Source organism: Vipera berus, assembly GCF_964194415.1.
Source record: "Vipera berus genome assembly, chromosome: 2".
NCBI lineage: Eukaryota > Metazoa > Chordata > Lepidosauria > Squamata > Viperidae > Vipera > Vipera berus.
Genome location: NC_138203.1, coordinates 80154427 through 80170865, shown reverse-complemented (window position 1 = coordinate 80170865; position 16439 = coordinate 80154427). Strand labels below are relative to the sequence as shown.

Sequence of the window (16439 nt, the reverse complement as noted above, 5' to 3'; positions counted from 1 at the left end):
TGAAATAAATGGAGCAATACTCTAAAGATAACAGAAGAGGGGGAAAAATGTGCAGCTGGGGATTATGTACCTTTACCTTGATATAAACCTATTTTCACCCATGTTAGTTCCAAGCACAGTCCCTTAGCACAGTGGTACTACATACATTTTCTACTTTTAATCTTTTTCAAAATATTCACTCATTTGAATATCAATTGTAGCTTTTACATCTACATTTACTTTTCAGAGATTTTTTTAGTTTTTAATAATAAACTGATCAAAGCATTCAATGTTGATCTTATGACAGAATTAGATATACGAATTATATATACAGCTACCATATCTTAACAAATACTCTATATTTTAGAGTTTTAGACTAAAAAACTGAAAAGGAATCTGTATTTTTTTAAGATATACGGGACTTTGCTTATTGGAAACTGCAGTGAAGATCGCTAATGACCATCAGATGGTTGAGGATGCTGCAACTATGGTAATTATGAATTGGTTGCTTGAATAGTGATTACTTGACCGCAGGGATGCTGCAATGGTCACATTTTCAAGGACCTGTTTTAAGTACCCCTTATTTGGTCCTGTTGTAATTTCAAACAGTTGCTGAATTGTACATTAAGTACATTAAACGAGGATTACTTGTAGATTGTCTAAATCAAACTTACCTTCTCTTTCTTCCTGTAGACACACATTCAACTCTTGTATTGTAGTTTTATCTCTAGAGGCATGTACTTTCATCTGATCCAATTCCTCCTCCAAATTCAGTCTAGAAATACACATAAAGAATTCATAAAAAGAATGCCAAAAAAAGGTCAAATAAGACACATGCTACAAAAATCGGAGCAGAATCAAAACTGTGGTACTAAGTTTGATCAATGCAATAGATTTATATAATCAGACTTAATATGGAAAATAGATAAAGAAAAGAAAGATATATAGTATCCCAACTTAGTGATACAGAAGAGTCATAAATTGCAAGTATTCTTCATTTAGTGACCACAGTTGGGACAGGTAAATTGGTTGTTAAGTGAAGTTTTTATTAACCATGACTGTGGTTATAATTTTCAACTTCAACTTTCCTTTGCTTCACAGACCTGCGCAGGTCGTAAATTTGAGGACTTGTTGCAAAGTTACTCTTTCATCACCGAGAACAGTTATTAAACGAGGGACTTTTCCTTATGTTTCAGCAGAGAGATGTGAGTATGTTATCAAGAAAAAAAAGACCTACCCCATACTGTATTTTAAGATTATATACTTGAGATTTTCTACATACATTTAATTCTTTGTTTCTTTCATTTTTAAATGAGATATGAGCCATAGTCCTGGGTTTCAGGGTCTATACTCTTACAGATTGTTTTAAGCAATTGGTTTGAATTTAGTATTTGGAATCAAATAAAATGACTGAAGATGCATGCTTATTTCTCTCCAGTGCTTTAATATTGTACTGTAATTAATAATTGTTGCAGAACAGCATTTGGTTTGTTTGATAGTTTTATGGCCATTTTCTCCTCCTGCCCTGTGTTTGATGGTCAATGAATGAAAATTGAGGAATGGGATGAACAGACACTGCAGCAGGTTATAAACAAGATTTTTCCCCCCAAAGTAAATTAATGAATGAGAAATCCAAAAGGGACATGATTTTTCATGGTTCACTGTATGACTATGAGGTAGAATAACAAAAGAATCAAACTGAAATCTGCACAAAACATTGAATCTATTAGCTCTTTAAAGGCTATTGAAATACACTATTCTCTGCATAGTATATGATGAGGGCAGCATGGAAGCAATCATTCTTGAATCAATCGGCTCACCTGATGTCAGAGACAGACATCTCACAGACATCAGAACAATGTGGCTCCAAACTACATTGAAACATCTCCAATATTGCAAAGATAATATCTGAATCAAGCCTCATTGGGTACTAATCAAAACTAAAACCCAAAAGGAAAGTTTACATTTTGTAGTTACTTTAGCATTCAAACTAAGTTCCTTTGGAGTGTATTATTTATAAATTATATGAGTTAGTTCTGAAAATCACAAAGTCTATGTGAAAAATACTACTCAACTTTTTATCAAAAGGGTTACTGCATTATGCCTTAATCCACTGGTGGCCCCCAGGGGGAGGTCCTTCTCTGTGGGCGCCCCGGAGTTATGGAATTGGTTGCCGGTTGAGCTCCGGATGGCGCCCGACCTCCGCTCCTTCTGACGCGATCTGAAAACGCATTTATTTGAACAAGCCGGCTTGGCCTGATGGGGGATGGGTTGGGTTTTTTATTGTTCTTAATATTTGTATTTATTGTTTTTACCTTGGGCATTATGTTTAATTCCTTTTAACTTTTGTATTTTTGTATTTTATACATTTGCCCTGTTCACCGCCCTGAGTCCTTCGGGAGAAGGGCGGTATATAAATAAAATTATTATTATTATTATTATTATTATTATTATTATTATTATTATTATTATTATTATTATTATTATTATTATTATTAAGACCAAGAAGTAGAAAGAAGTACAACTCAAAATATCTTACTGTTTAATGGTATTAGAATGATTATTTAAAAATTAATTTCATACCTCTCTCTTGTAATCTGTATGAACTATTTTGAATTTATATAAGTTTGTATATAAATTCTTTCATAGGAAACTCATACCCACAAGAACGAAAAGCACAGCACAATTACAAAAACAATCAAAGCAACAGCCGTTTTTCTTCTCCAGCCCCAAACATTTCTCATATTGACCATTAGCTAGAAGATCCAATAACAGAAGATCCCTTTCCGTATTGCATTTGCCTCCAAATTAAAATTCCAGGCTCATCATAGCAGCTTTCCTTCAAAATCATGCTTAAATAAAGGGGCGTTGTGTATGCTTTAAGATAAATGAAAGCAATAGTTAACAATAGAAGGGATTTTGGAAGAATTTTAATTTTGACAGTAGAATTGACATAATTATTTAACAATAATGGTTACATTTTTTTTGCTCGGTATTCTTGGAACTGTGATTGGGGGAAACATGATATGGTTGAAGAGAAATAATTAAGGAATGCTTTGTCTCTTTTCATTCGGTAAGCTGATCTTCACTGTCCTTCACAGGCAAAGAAAGAGGCCTCATAAACGAAACCAATCATTTTTTTACTGTTTGCATTTCTCTATCTTGTTACTTAACATCACATTCATTATATCACATATTAATTGGTTTTCTCCTTGCTCCATGATAGGTAGCACTGCTTTAAGACAGGTAGAAAGTATGAAAATGGCCTCAATAGAGAGGATAACTGGGCATATAAGCATGATTCATCAAATAAAAACATTATAATGGTCATATTATTTGTATTTATCACCTCAAATAACGATCTACTAAGAAGATGCTCTTTTTCTCTTTTTACATGCAGGCACAAGCACAAAAGAATATTTCCAGCATTTTTAATAGAAACTATAGAAATTATTATATAAATTACATGAGAATTATTCAGCCAAGTCAGACAAGCAAATAGGAACAGGGCATGGGAAAGAGAGGAAAATTTAAATTTCACAGAAAAATCTATTCAGAATCAGAACTATGAATGTGAACTTTTCAGTGTGTTTACTGAAAGAAAATAGGATTCCTCTTCCTCCATGTTGGGACATGGCATCTTGAGATATGATATTGAGCGATCCTAAAAGGTATTTGTTTTATAGCAAATTTTCCCCAGAATGGGAATTAGAACCACATACCTTTTTAAAGAGCTCAGTAGCTACAAAAAGAATATAAGTACACAGCGGTTTTATTAAAGAATGCTCCCTGACCTTAGCAGTTCTCAAAACAGGCACAATACAGTACAGACTAATGCTTATTTCAGAATATATATGCCAAAGATTTGGCCATTTTAGTTTTGAAGGGATTCTGTACACTGCAAAACATATTTATAATTGCTGTAGTACTGAAGATAGTAGTTCCAAGACACGCCCTAAATAAGCATCTGAGATACTCTTCTCAGAAGTATCTGTGCGCACACAGACACATACAGAATCTAAATTGCTGTTTTAGAGGCAAAGTTGTCAAAGAAGGAACTGTTAATTAGTACAGTAAGAGTACAATATATCCCTGATTTAATGGACTTTATTTACCAGACTTTGGGTGCCTAAAGTAAGCATGAATAAAATCCCATTTAGATATAACTGACATTCTTTTTCATTGTACACATTGGTCTGTTATTCAAAGTTTTAAAATATTTTATTCCAAACTAAAAAGCCGTTTGGAAGAAATCTTAAATTTAGGTTCAGTACATTTAGGTTGTTTTACCCATGTCTGATGGTAAAAATCTTTGAAAAACTTATTAGACATTAGTATCATTTAGCCTTTTCATGCAAAATAGTGATCAAAATTCAAGCTGGATAAAATATGTCTGAGATAATGCATTAACAGGTGCTACTGAAATCTTCAAAGCACTATCAAAAAATATACTCACTAGGTTTTTCAGTAGTGACCACTAATCGTTCAAAATCTTCATGGAAAATATAATCTTTCTAGTAATTTTACGAAATCTGGCCTGCAAAAGGTCAGACAGCAAATACTGTGGATACATCACAAAGACCCAGTAACTCTTAGTCTTTACTATCATCCAAATACTATCATCTGAATTTCTGCAGCCCAAATTTAAAATCAAAATAAATCTGAAGAATGACCAGTGTCCATTTTAGAGATTAGGAATTTATTTCGGATTAATCATAGTACAATTTTTAAAAAATCTCTGAATAAAAGACTAAAGTTTAATTCCTGCTAGAATTACTGAAGCTAGTTGTTAACGTGCTGGTCTAGAAAGTAGGAGACTGAACTTAAGGCCTGCCTTATGAATGAAAGCCAGATACAGGGAGTGCAGAATTATTAGGCAAGTTGTATTTTTGAGGATTAATTTTATTATTGAACAACAACCATGTTCTCAATGAACCCACAAAACTCATTAATATCAAAGCTGAATATTTTTGGAAGTAGTTTTTAGTTTGTTTTTAGTTATAGCTATTTTAGGGGGATATCTGTGTGTGCAGGTGACTATTACTGTGCATAATTATTAGGCAACTTAACAAAAAACAAATATATACCCATTTCAATTATTTATTTTTACCAGTGAAACCAATATAACATCTCAACATTCACAAATATACATTTCTGACATTCAAAAACATAACAAAAACAAATCAGTGACCAATATAGCCACCTTTCTTTGCAAGGACACTCAAAAGCCTGCCATCCATGGATTCTGTCAGTGTTTTGATCTGTTCACCATCAACATTGCGTGCAGCAGCAACCACAGCCTCCTAGACACTGTTCAGAGAGGTGTACTGTTTTCCCTCCTTGTAAATCTCACATTTGATGATGGACCACAGGTTCTCAATGGGGTTCAGATCAGGTGAACAAGGAGGCCATGTCATTAGATTTCCTTCTTTTATACCCTTTCTTGCCAGCCACGCTGTGGAGTACTTGGACGCGTGTGATGGAGCATTGTCCTGCATGAAAATCATGTTTTTCTTGAAGGATGCAGACTTCTTCCTGTACCACTGCTTGAAGAAGGTGTCTTCCAGAAACTGGCAGTAGGACTGGGAGTTGAGCTTGACTCCATCCTCAACCCGAAAAGGCCCCACAAGCTCATCTTTGATGATACCAGCCCAAACCAGTACTCCACCTCCACCTTGCTGGCGTCTGAGTCGGACTGGAGCTCTCTGCCCTTTACCAATCCAGCCACGGGCCCATCCATCTGGCCCATCAAGACTCACTCTCATTTCATCAGTCCATAAAACCTTAGACAAATCAGTCTTGAGATATTTCTTGGCCCAGTCTTGACGTTTCAGCTTGTGTGTCTTGTTCAGTGGTGGTCGTCTTTCAGCCTTTCTTACCTTGGCCATGTCTCTGAGTATTGCACACCTTGTGCTTTTGGGCACTCCAGTGATGTTGCAGCTCTGAAATATGGCCAAACTGGTGGCAAGTGGCATCTTGGCAGCTGCACGCTTGACTTTTCTCAGTTCATGGGCAGTTATTTTGCGCCTTGGTTTCTCCACACGCTTCTTGCGACCCTGTTGACTATTTTGAATGAAACGCTTGATTGTTCGATGATCACGCTTCAGAAGCTTTGCAATTTTAAGAGTGCTGCATCCCTCTGCAAGATATCTCACTATTTTTGACTTTTCTGAGCCTGTCAAGTCCTTCTTTTGACCCATTTTGCCAAAGGAAAGGAAGTTGCCTAATAATTATGCACACCTGATACAGGGTGTTGATGTCATTAGACCACACCCCTTCTCATTACAGAGATGCACATCACCTAATATGCTTAATTGGTAGTAGGCTTTCGAGCCTATACAGCTTGGAGTAAGACAACATGCATAAAGAGGATGATGTGGTCAAAATACTCATTTGCCTAATAATTCTGCACTCCCTGTATGTAACTTTGAGCCAATTTCTGTCTCTCACCTCACAGAGTTGTTGATGTGGGAAAGTAGGAGGAAGGATTATTAGGTATATTCACTGATTTCAGTTAAACTGAGGAGGGGGGAGGGAGAGAGAGAGAGAGATTAAAAAACTCACCATCATCATCAGTAGATAAAAAGGTAGGTGGAGAAAAAACACCAAATTGAGTCTAAACATCTAAACCAGAGGTCCCCAACCTTTTGGGCACCAGGGACCGGTTCCGTGGAGAGAGGTTTTTCCACAGACTGGAGGGTGTGTAGTTTTGTGTGCTGCCTGCATCTCGTGGATGGGACTTTGTTTGTTTGTGCGACCCGGTTGCTGGCATGCCGCGGACCGGTACTGGTCCGCAGACTGGGGGTTGGGGACCCCTGACCTAAACATATGACTGTGTGACCAACCATAATAAATGAAGTTAAGACAAATTGAACTGTGGAAATACCATCAAAGTCATAAATACCCGCAGCATAGCTGTGATACAATACAGCACTGGAATTATGTATACATAAGCTGAATTGGACAGTTTGAATCAGGGGTCTTCAAACTTGGCCCTTTTATGACTTGTGGACTTCCAGCTCCCAGAATTCTTCACCCAGCATGCCTGGCTGAGGAATTCTGGGAGTTGAAGTCCACAAGTCATAAAAAGGCCAAGTTTGAAGACCCCTGGTTTGGATGGGAAAAAAACCCTGATTATTTACAATGCATTACATCCCCCTAGTGATATTGATATATTATACTTGCCCCACAGAAATGAAGGTAGAGGTTAACTTCAAGTCAAAAAACCACTGAAGAACAAAAGCATGCATGGGCTGATGATGTAAAAGACAGCCAAGAACAAGCACTGGAATGTTCCAATAAAAATTGGAATTTATTGAATATATAAAATTACAAAATGTGAATTTTGAAACAATGTAATAAAAACACACTTGGAATACTGCAAGGAAAAGCATTCCTTGCTCAATTTTACAAAATATCCCAGGGGAAAGTGGATACAGATAAAACATGGCAGTGTCTTACAAATGGAACATTAAAAAAAGAAACTGAACGTTTGATTTTGGTTGCTCAAAAGCAAACTGTTCAAACTAACGCAATCAAGGTCAAGATTGAAAAATCATCAAATGATTCAAAGAATAGATTGCGTTAAGAAGCAAAGAATGAGTAAATCATTTTTTTCAGCTCATGCAAGAGGATCATTATATTATAACATCCTACATTCTTGGAAAGAATTCAGTGCTAACACAAGCCAAAGAACTGGCAAGTTTGATTTCACCTTGTTATATTAATACAAATAATAATACAATAGTTTTCATTATAAACTTCCTTGTGCTTCTTCCAACAACTTCAAGATTTCAATCAATCCTGTGTTGTTCAACAGTGCTTTCTTTCTGTGTGTGGTCTCAAAAAGAAATATGAGCATAATATATGGTCCAAAACATATTATCAAAATAGAATATCGATACTGATTGCCATAGCATGACTTTGTGGTTGAAATTATTATTTATTTATTGAATAAATATAATTTCAGTGTCATGATTCCGATCAATGAGACCAGTAAAAACAGAATTCCAAGGCAAGAGGTTTCCTTAAAGTATGGCCACTGTCAAAAGTGAAGCCAAGTCTGGAGTTCCCTCCCAAGTGTTACAATGTTACAAAGTGGAACTTCCCACCCCAGCAATATGTAATTATCTATGTTCCCCAATAGAATACTTTGGCGGACTTTCTCACGGAAAGCTCAGCTCATCAAAAGTCAGACAGCAATGACCTTGATTCCCATGAGAAAATTTATTGTTTAATCTAACCTTAAAACCACTCATCCCCCCTCCCAGCACTGTGGCTACCGAAAAAGAAGCAAAAATGGCTTCAGCCAAGATCGTTGCAGGGTTGACATTCAGAAGTTTGAAAAAAGCACTATATTTTTAACTGTGAGGTCTTCAGAATTTCCATTGAGAGGGTCCCTAATAGCAGCTACATTGTTAAAGATTAGATATACCAATATGATCCTCTCCAGAAATCTTAAGACCAACTTTCAAATTTCCTAAGACAGTTGTGTTTATTGGGAATTCTGAGATTCATGGTCACAATTCTGGGAAACTCCATATTTTCCAACAAAGCTCTTATTGTCATAATAGACGCAAAAGGAAAACATATGATGTTATGAAATTTATTTTATTATGGTAGTTCTAACAGCCAAATGAAGAGCAATCTTTAAAATTCCACTGTTGTGCTAATATTCTGATTGCTTTAAAAATGCAGGCACAAGCCCGAGAATTACACATGGATGTCTCAAAAGAACAGAAGACTGTTCCGAGTTTCAAGCATGCTCATTGTGCTAAATTACAAAATCAACTTGACAAAGGACATTTTAAAACATCATTAAAAGGCTAATTATGCAATGCCAACCAACTTCCTTTTGTCTAGTATGAAAGGGAAAACTTCTTACTTTACCAGGGTGAATATAATCGTCTATGAATTATAAGATCAAAGAAGCAAACTGGATGTTTTCTAAAGTAAGAATTCCTTCACCAAGTTTTACCCTTACCACAGCTAAAAGAGCTGTGAAAGGGATCAGCACTAAACCCGAAGGACAGGCTGTGCACAGCAAGAAAGAGAGCAACTCCCCCGTGCTTTTTGCAGGTCACTCTGAAGGCCCATGTTAGCAGATCTACTCCAGACCCTTAACAGGCGGCTTTGCTGCTACCAGTAATTAGCTTGGACAGCTCAGGCTCCAAGAGTAGCAGCAAGGCTACACCATAATGAGCTCAGCTGGGATTAGTAGGACAGGGCAAGGAACCAAGAGAGCTGAGGCATTCTGCATTGCGTATGTATCAAGGAGATCAAACAAGGATGGCTGGCTAGGTTATCCCCTCACCACCTCATTCCAAAAATGAAGCACGGCAGTGTGTAAAATACAAGCTAATGAAAAGCGACACCTCCAACAGATGAGAGCCATATTAATTAACACAATCCCTAGCTCATGCAATACTGTTTCATTTAGTGCTAGCAAACTTATTGTCACTGATACGGAGGGAGGGGGCACAGGAAGAGGCTAATGTTTTGTCTCCCTATTTCTGGTAGAGAAAGATGATTTAATTTTAGGTATCTGGAAGGAATTCTTTGTTTCGCCCTTAGGACTCTGCAAGGAGAAGCTAAGCACGTACAACCACACGTTTCTAAATGTATATGTATTTTTTTAAAATAAAATAAAAGCACTCACTTTTCAATCAACAGCTTCTTGTGTTCTTTTTTAAAGTATGCCAGTTCATTCCATACTGCATCAGAATTTTCTTGACGCAGATGCTGAGGATCTGAACGCTCTTTTCCATTCTTATTGTTTCCAGGCCTGTAAATTTAATGAAACAATTTTCTATGAAATAAATCACTTTTAAATGCCAAGTTAAAAAAAAGAAAAAAGCAAAGCTTCAGCACTTGATATTGCTATATTTAGTGAAATTATTGAAGCTCCCCTAAACGTTGATCTAAGTAAATAAATCTTAAAGATGATAAACTGGAGATGGGGTGCCACACTTGAGACTTGATATTTTTCTGATAATAGTGTAATCTCTCTGATTTAATTAAATGAGAGAAATAAAAGGTAAAGATGTCAGAGATTCTGTCTTAGAGAAAGGTTTAGCATTATGGATACTAACAATTCTGTTCTGTACCAGCCTGCTACCGGCCTTGCAGAAAGGCAACCCCTGTACAAACGGCAGAGGCTGGAGAGCGTCTGAGGCTGGAAGGCGTCTGCCAAGTTTAATTCACAAGCAAAACAACAGAACAAGAAACAAAACACTGGAACTGTGATCCTCAAACGGAGCGGTTGCTTTCAGCAACCAGCCCTTCCCCAAACACTCCCTTTATTAGAGTTCAGGGCGTGGCCTCCCTGTGCCTCCTTCCGAGGAGTCCCACAGCCTTTCTCTGCTTGTTCCTGCTTGACTGCCTCCTGCGTCGGGCGTCCTTGAACAGGGCCAGCTGTGGGTCATCATCATCCGCACTGTCGGGCTCGCGCAGCTGAGAAGAGGGCCCTGGCTGGGGGCTCTGCGAAGCCTCCAAGCCATCATCAGCAAGTTCGTCTTCAACACCCTCCTCCTCCCCCTCGTCTGAGTCATCCGAGACATCCGAGCCGGCTGCCGGACCCACAGGCTGGCCCTGAATCACAACAAATTCTTTAACTAAAGCAAACTCCTTGTCCTATGTAAACTTCGTCCTATTTCGAAGCAGAAGAATACTGGCTCAGCCAATGTCAATGCATACATGGTTGTACTTTGACAATAAAGGTTCATTCATTCATACTTTAGAATTAAAACAGAGAAACAAGGTGGAAGATGAAGATCGGTATTAGGAAAATGCAAGAAAGTGAATTTTTCTACAGAATTAAGAAAAAATGCCCAAACATCTATTGATCTGCGGATCTGAAAGTTGAGAAAATCAGTGAAAAGGTAAAATCTGAATGATTTAAAAGGCTGCCACTTGGAAAGCCAAATAGTTAAATAGTTACAGACAACTGTGAAAAAAAGATAGAGATTATTTGGATAAAGAAAATTGTTGTAGCAGCAATGGCCAGAAATATTGGAAATCAATAATAAAAAAGGTTATGGTATTAATGGCTCACATGCTTAGAATTTGGATCACACTGAATGAGTCAAGCTAACAGAAATCTGACAATAGAGTTGGGTAAAAGAACTTATAGTGAAGACCCTTAATAATTTCCTCTAGAAACAGACAATACAAATTCAACCCTGTTGACAAAAAGAAAAAAAATAGTGTAGTATCTATAAAGTATTAGGAACAGATGGAGTAGCTCTGCAATCATTATTTACTATGTGTTTGCTCAGAAAACTTCTACTACCTCAAAACAAGGAGCTGTACGTAGGAAGCAAATGCAAAGACAGTGATGTGTTTGAAAAAAACAATTCTGTGAATTTTAAAACTAGCATATTGAAATGGTATCCAACGTTATGAAAACAGATATTAACAGTCATGCATCAACAGTCATGCATCAATTGTTTTAATTATGATATTTAACATTCTATCTGACTGATAATCAAAACAGGGCATCCTAGTTGTGTAACTACAGTAATTAAAATCTTTGCTCATATATGAAATTCTTTGGATGGCATTGAATAAAGTTTTATCTGTCGGTCAATTCTTTCAAGGCTACAGAAATGTTAATGTACAATTACATAAGATCAAGTACATCTTGATTAAAAAAAGATTCTAAGATGGCGGCACCTGGATAGGCTGCAACTACATTGGCTCTCAAAGGTGAAATTTGGGATGGAGGCCACATGATCGGGAAGGCTTTAATGTGTTTGAGCGATGTGGTGGGACTCCCTAGAGACTAAAATGGACGTTCTGAAACTTGAACTGGCCATGAAGAAGGAGTGTATATTGGAGGTGATGACTCTTTGAGAGCTGTATGCAACGAAATTTCATTGGGATGTATGCCGATTGGTGTACATTCAAAGTGACATAAAGATGTTGTTGTTGTTGTTGTCTCCTTGATATCAGTTTTATGCCTGAGAATAGTTCAATTGTTTTAAGTGCTTTTCAGCAGCATGCAGCCACTTCTTGGTTAACAATTTCTTTTTGTTAGTGACCGCTCACAAATATGATTGTAATAATTGGGTTAGGGTTTCCAACCCATATGCTCATTTATGAGCACATTTTGTGCATCTGACAACAAAAGCCTTCAGTGTGAAAATGATTATGGTCTGGTCAGGTTCTGGTAGCAGTGTGAGCGAGCTGGAGGTTCCAATCAACTAAATTAAAGGCAAAAACCGGGTCAGGAATAGGACATCATAAGAAAGAATTTTGTCTGAATGAGATAGCAGCAACCAACGATCTTTGCAGTCTGTCTCTCTCTTCCCCTCTCCTCTGTCACAGACACACATGTTCACTTAGCTACCATTTTGGTTAACAGCAAAACTGTTGGAATGGATCATTAATTACTGCAACAAAATTGTTATATGTACATAGATGGAAAAATTCAACTCTATCCACTGTGTAAGCATGGTGAATTTACAGATCTTGCTGAGATGGATAAACTAACTTTTTGGATTAGAGTAAAGTCATTATCTATATTTACTGGTAAATGGAAACCTTTGATGGACTTTTTGCATAAAAATTTAAAAAAAATGAACTTGTGATTTATGGCTCAGTATCATGATGTAACCTTATAGAAAACTGTACTTACAACTCCTGCAAAGAATATTGAAAGCCACTTTGCACCTTTTCTTTCTTTTCTTGCACTTTTTGCTCCCCCCTTTTTTTCTTCCTTACTTTGTATTGTTTTGTGTTAGTTTTTATCTTTAAATTTTTTAAAGAAAATTATAAAATGAAAAAGTTCTCCATTAGTTATTCATTTATGGTTCTATATCAATCATGAAAGCAAAGTACAATTATAGTAAATTTATATATATATATACATTACATTACATTTAAAAATTGAAATAGTTAATGATATGGGGTTTCTAAAAGCCATGATTATTGGTAAGAATTTTGCAACTTTCTTAGATTTACCCTGTCAGTATAAATCAAAATAGAAATGGAGCTGTGTACAAGAGATGGTTTTTGACTTCCCAAAAATCTCAGTGATGTCATTAATATAAAATGAACCATGGTGGGGTACGTTAACAAGTAGACCTATGTCCAGTTACATCACCTAGCTGGATACCCTTGATTTAGATGGTAGTGCTGTAATGTAGCACTATAATTAGTTTAGGTATATGTCAATCAATAGAAGTGCCAGCTAATTTTCTCTAGAGTCTTTCATGGGACATTGAATCAAAGCCTGCCCTTAAGTCTATAAAGCCAGTGTAAAGAGTATCATTAGCCAAATTATAAATATTTCTCAGTGAGATGATGTAACATAATGCACTAGACCAGGCCTGTCCTAAACACAGCCCACTTGTGACCATGGAGAGTTGGTAATGCAGCAAGATTGTAAACCTGTAACGTTATTATGAGATTTATGTACATTAACTATATTATATATTTTAGATGTGGCCCAATACAATTCCTCTTCACTCAATGTGGCCCAGTCAAGCCCAAAGACTGGACACCTTCTAGACCATGATAAAGCATCTAATCTGGACTGGATTATTTGGAATGTAATTTTGCAATGTACCAGGACATGAGTTGTACATAAGGGAGGAGAATGACAATCTAAGCAGACAGAGATCAAGTGGTGGATTTTGTCCTAAAACTTGTAAAATGTTTTAGGGAGTGTTTCTAAACAGAGATAAAGATTATTCTATTGGGGTGCTAAGACATATGGATCTGCACAGAAGTATCCACAGATTGGTCCACTAAGTCAGAATCAAGATACTGATACAGATTGTTATTGTACAAAAGTCTTCCTTCTAGATAAACAGGGTAGGGAGGGTATCTCCCATCTGGGGAAACGATGTATTGCACTTAAGAAATCATTGGACAAAATAATAATGTTGTCATCATAATTGCCATTGGAGTCAATTTCATATTCATGCTTATCAATGGCAAACTCAGTTCTGCAGGCATGATAGCTATAAGGCCATTTGGGAGTAGATTAACAAATTCTTCCATAGGGTAAAGGAATTTCTAATTTCTTTCTTGGTTATAGTATAAGATAAACACAATGGTAGTTCAGACACATCCTTCCTAATTATTTTTATCGCATACAAAAATGTGAAAAACAGCTGAAAAAAACACACACAGAATGAAAACAATATAAATCATAAGGCAAGATGGGAACAACAGCAATTACATTTCTTATACAATATGTATTTTTCTCCATGAAATTAAAAATAACAGGAAATGTTCATCTTTCAGTTTAACTATTCCATCAAAATGTATCAAGTCATATTTGAATTTAATATATATAATCATTCTAGTGAGGTGTGCAACTTACCTGCCATAAACTTCCTCCAATTCCTTTAATTGATTTTTTACTGCCCTGTAATTGATCTGTAACGTCTGCAGACGTTTCTTACGTTTTTCATGTGCTTGTCTCAGCTCATCATTTTCTTGAATCTGCATTATATCAAAACAAATGACTCAGTAAAACTTAAGATCTTAAAATGACAATTTGCTATTCTTGAATTTCTTATTGATGGCCATCAATTAATCTACAATTTATTATACCTAAATTATAATTCAAAGAATTCAGTCTTAAATAACAAATGTACTTAAGTTAAAAAAAATTGCTTGGCTGGAACCTAAAGAATTGTACAATTGGTTTTGTATGCTCAGCATAAATTTGGATTTGTGCATCTTAAGGAACATTCAAGAGCACAGTAAACTACTTTTGAAACTATGTGAATTTTAAAGCAATATGCAGCATGCATACATACAAAAAAAAATCTCTGGAATCCTAAAATGGCACTTGGAATCTGGGAAATGAAGAATCGATTATTGAACCTGAACAATATATTTATAGCATTTTATATTATACCATATACTTATTTTATCATCAAAGAGTTCCTTTTCCAGTATGGTGAGCATTTGTAATTTAATCTTGTACAACTTTATGAAACATAAAATACAATTGCAAATAATATCACACAAATCTACATCTACATTTGGAGTATCATGTAAAATTATGACCATCACCATGGAAAAGGGATGTTAACACTGATGGAAAAAGTATAGAAGAATGTAACCAAAACCGTAGACTTTGCTGATGAAAAAAGGCTAGAATATTTTGGACACTATAGCCAAACCCCAAGAAATAAATAAATTTAAAAAAAAAACAAAAACCCTGAGGAAGGATATGGTTAAGTTGCACAGGATAATGCATTTATTGAGATGGTTGGCCATGTAAATTGGATGGATGGATGGACAGATACAAGAATGGATGGATGGATGAATAGACAGATAAACACTGTAAATATGATTAATATATAAATAAATGCAGTAACTTTCAAATAGCTGTGACAACATAGTGGTAAAATGCAGTATTGCAGCCTAATTCTGCATTCCCACTGCCAGCAGTTCAATTCTGACCGGCTCAAGGTTGACTTAGCCTTCCATTCTTCTGAGATCGGTAAAATAAGGATCCAGACTGTTGGGGGCAATATGCTGACTCTGTAAAATGCTTAGAGAGAACTGTAAAGCACTACGAAGGGGTATTGTTATGACTCAGGGCCAGCCGGTGGGTCCGGCAGCCGGTTCAGATGTATCGGATGACTCAGATGAGGGGGAGGAGGAGGGTGTGGAAGACGAACCGGCTGATGATGGCTTGGAGGCTTCGCAGAGCCCTCAGCCGGGGCCCTCTTCTCAGCTGCGTGAGCCCGATAGTGCGGAGGATGATGACCCACAGCTGGCCCTGTTCAAGGACGCCCGACGCAGGAGGCAGTCGAGCAGGAACAAACAAAGAAAGGCTGTGGGACTCCTCGGGAGGAAGCACAGGGAGACCACGCCCTGAACTCTAAATAAAAGGAGTGTTTGGGGAGGGGCTGGTTGCTGAAAGCAACCCTTCCGCTTGAGGATTCAAGTTCCTGTGTTTCTTGTTCTGTTGTTTTGCTTGTGAATTAAACTTGGCAGACGCTTTGCAACCTCAGACGCTCTCCAGTCTCTACTGCTTGAACAGGGGTTTGCCTTATTACAAGGCCGGTAGTTGGCTGGTTCAGAACAGTTTGCTTTCAGCCTCCCACCCCTTACTACTACGATGGAGCAAGTTCTTGCCGAGAATGCTCAGCTCACCCAGCAACTCACTTTGCTGGCAGCTCAGGTGGCTCAACTGCAAGCTCAGGTACATGCTGCACCCCCACCCAGGAGGAAATGTCAGATAGCTATGCCGGATAAATTTGCTGGCAATTCAGAACTGTTTCCTGCCTTCCTGGGACAATGCCAGCTTTTTATCAGCGTGAGAGCAGCTGATTTCCCCACTGACCGAGATAAGGTGGGATTCGTGTTGAGCCTTCTGTCGGGGGATGCAGCTCGTTGGGGCACGCCTAGCCCTTTGTTGGATAACTTTGGGGGGTTTTGTGACCATATGCGCCTCATGTACGAGGACCCGATTAAGGCGCAGACTGCCA

The 16439-nt window shown here is 37.2% G+C and overlaps 1 protein-coding gene across 1 annotated transcript in view; it reads right to left on the bottom strand.

Annotated features, from left to right (window-relative positions):
* CNTLN (centlein) overlaps window positions 1-16439 on the bottom strand; it is a gene marked incomplete at both ends in the record, with an annotated part of 198071 nt that overhangs the window by 84316 nt on the left and 97316 nt on the right. Inside the window, 3 exons of the mRNA XM_081318884.1 lie at window positions 654-754; window positions 9638-9763; window positions 14312-14433. Of these exons, the coding sequence (XP_081175010.1) occupies window positions 654-754; window positions 9638-9763; window positions 14312-14433 (349 nt within the window). The remainder of the gene's footprint in view (window positions 1-653; window positions 755-9637; window positions 9764-14311; window positions 14434-16439) is intronic.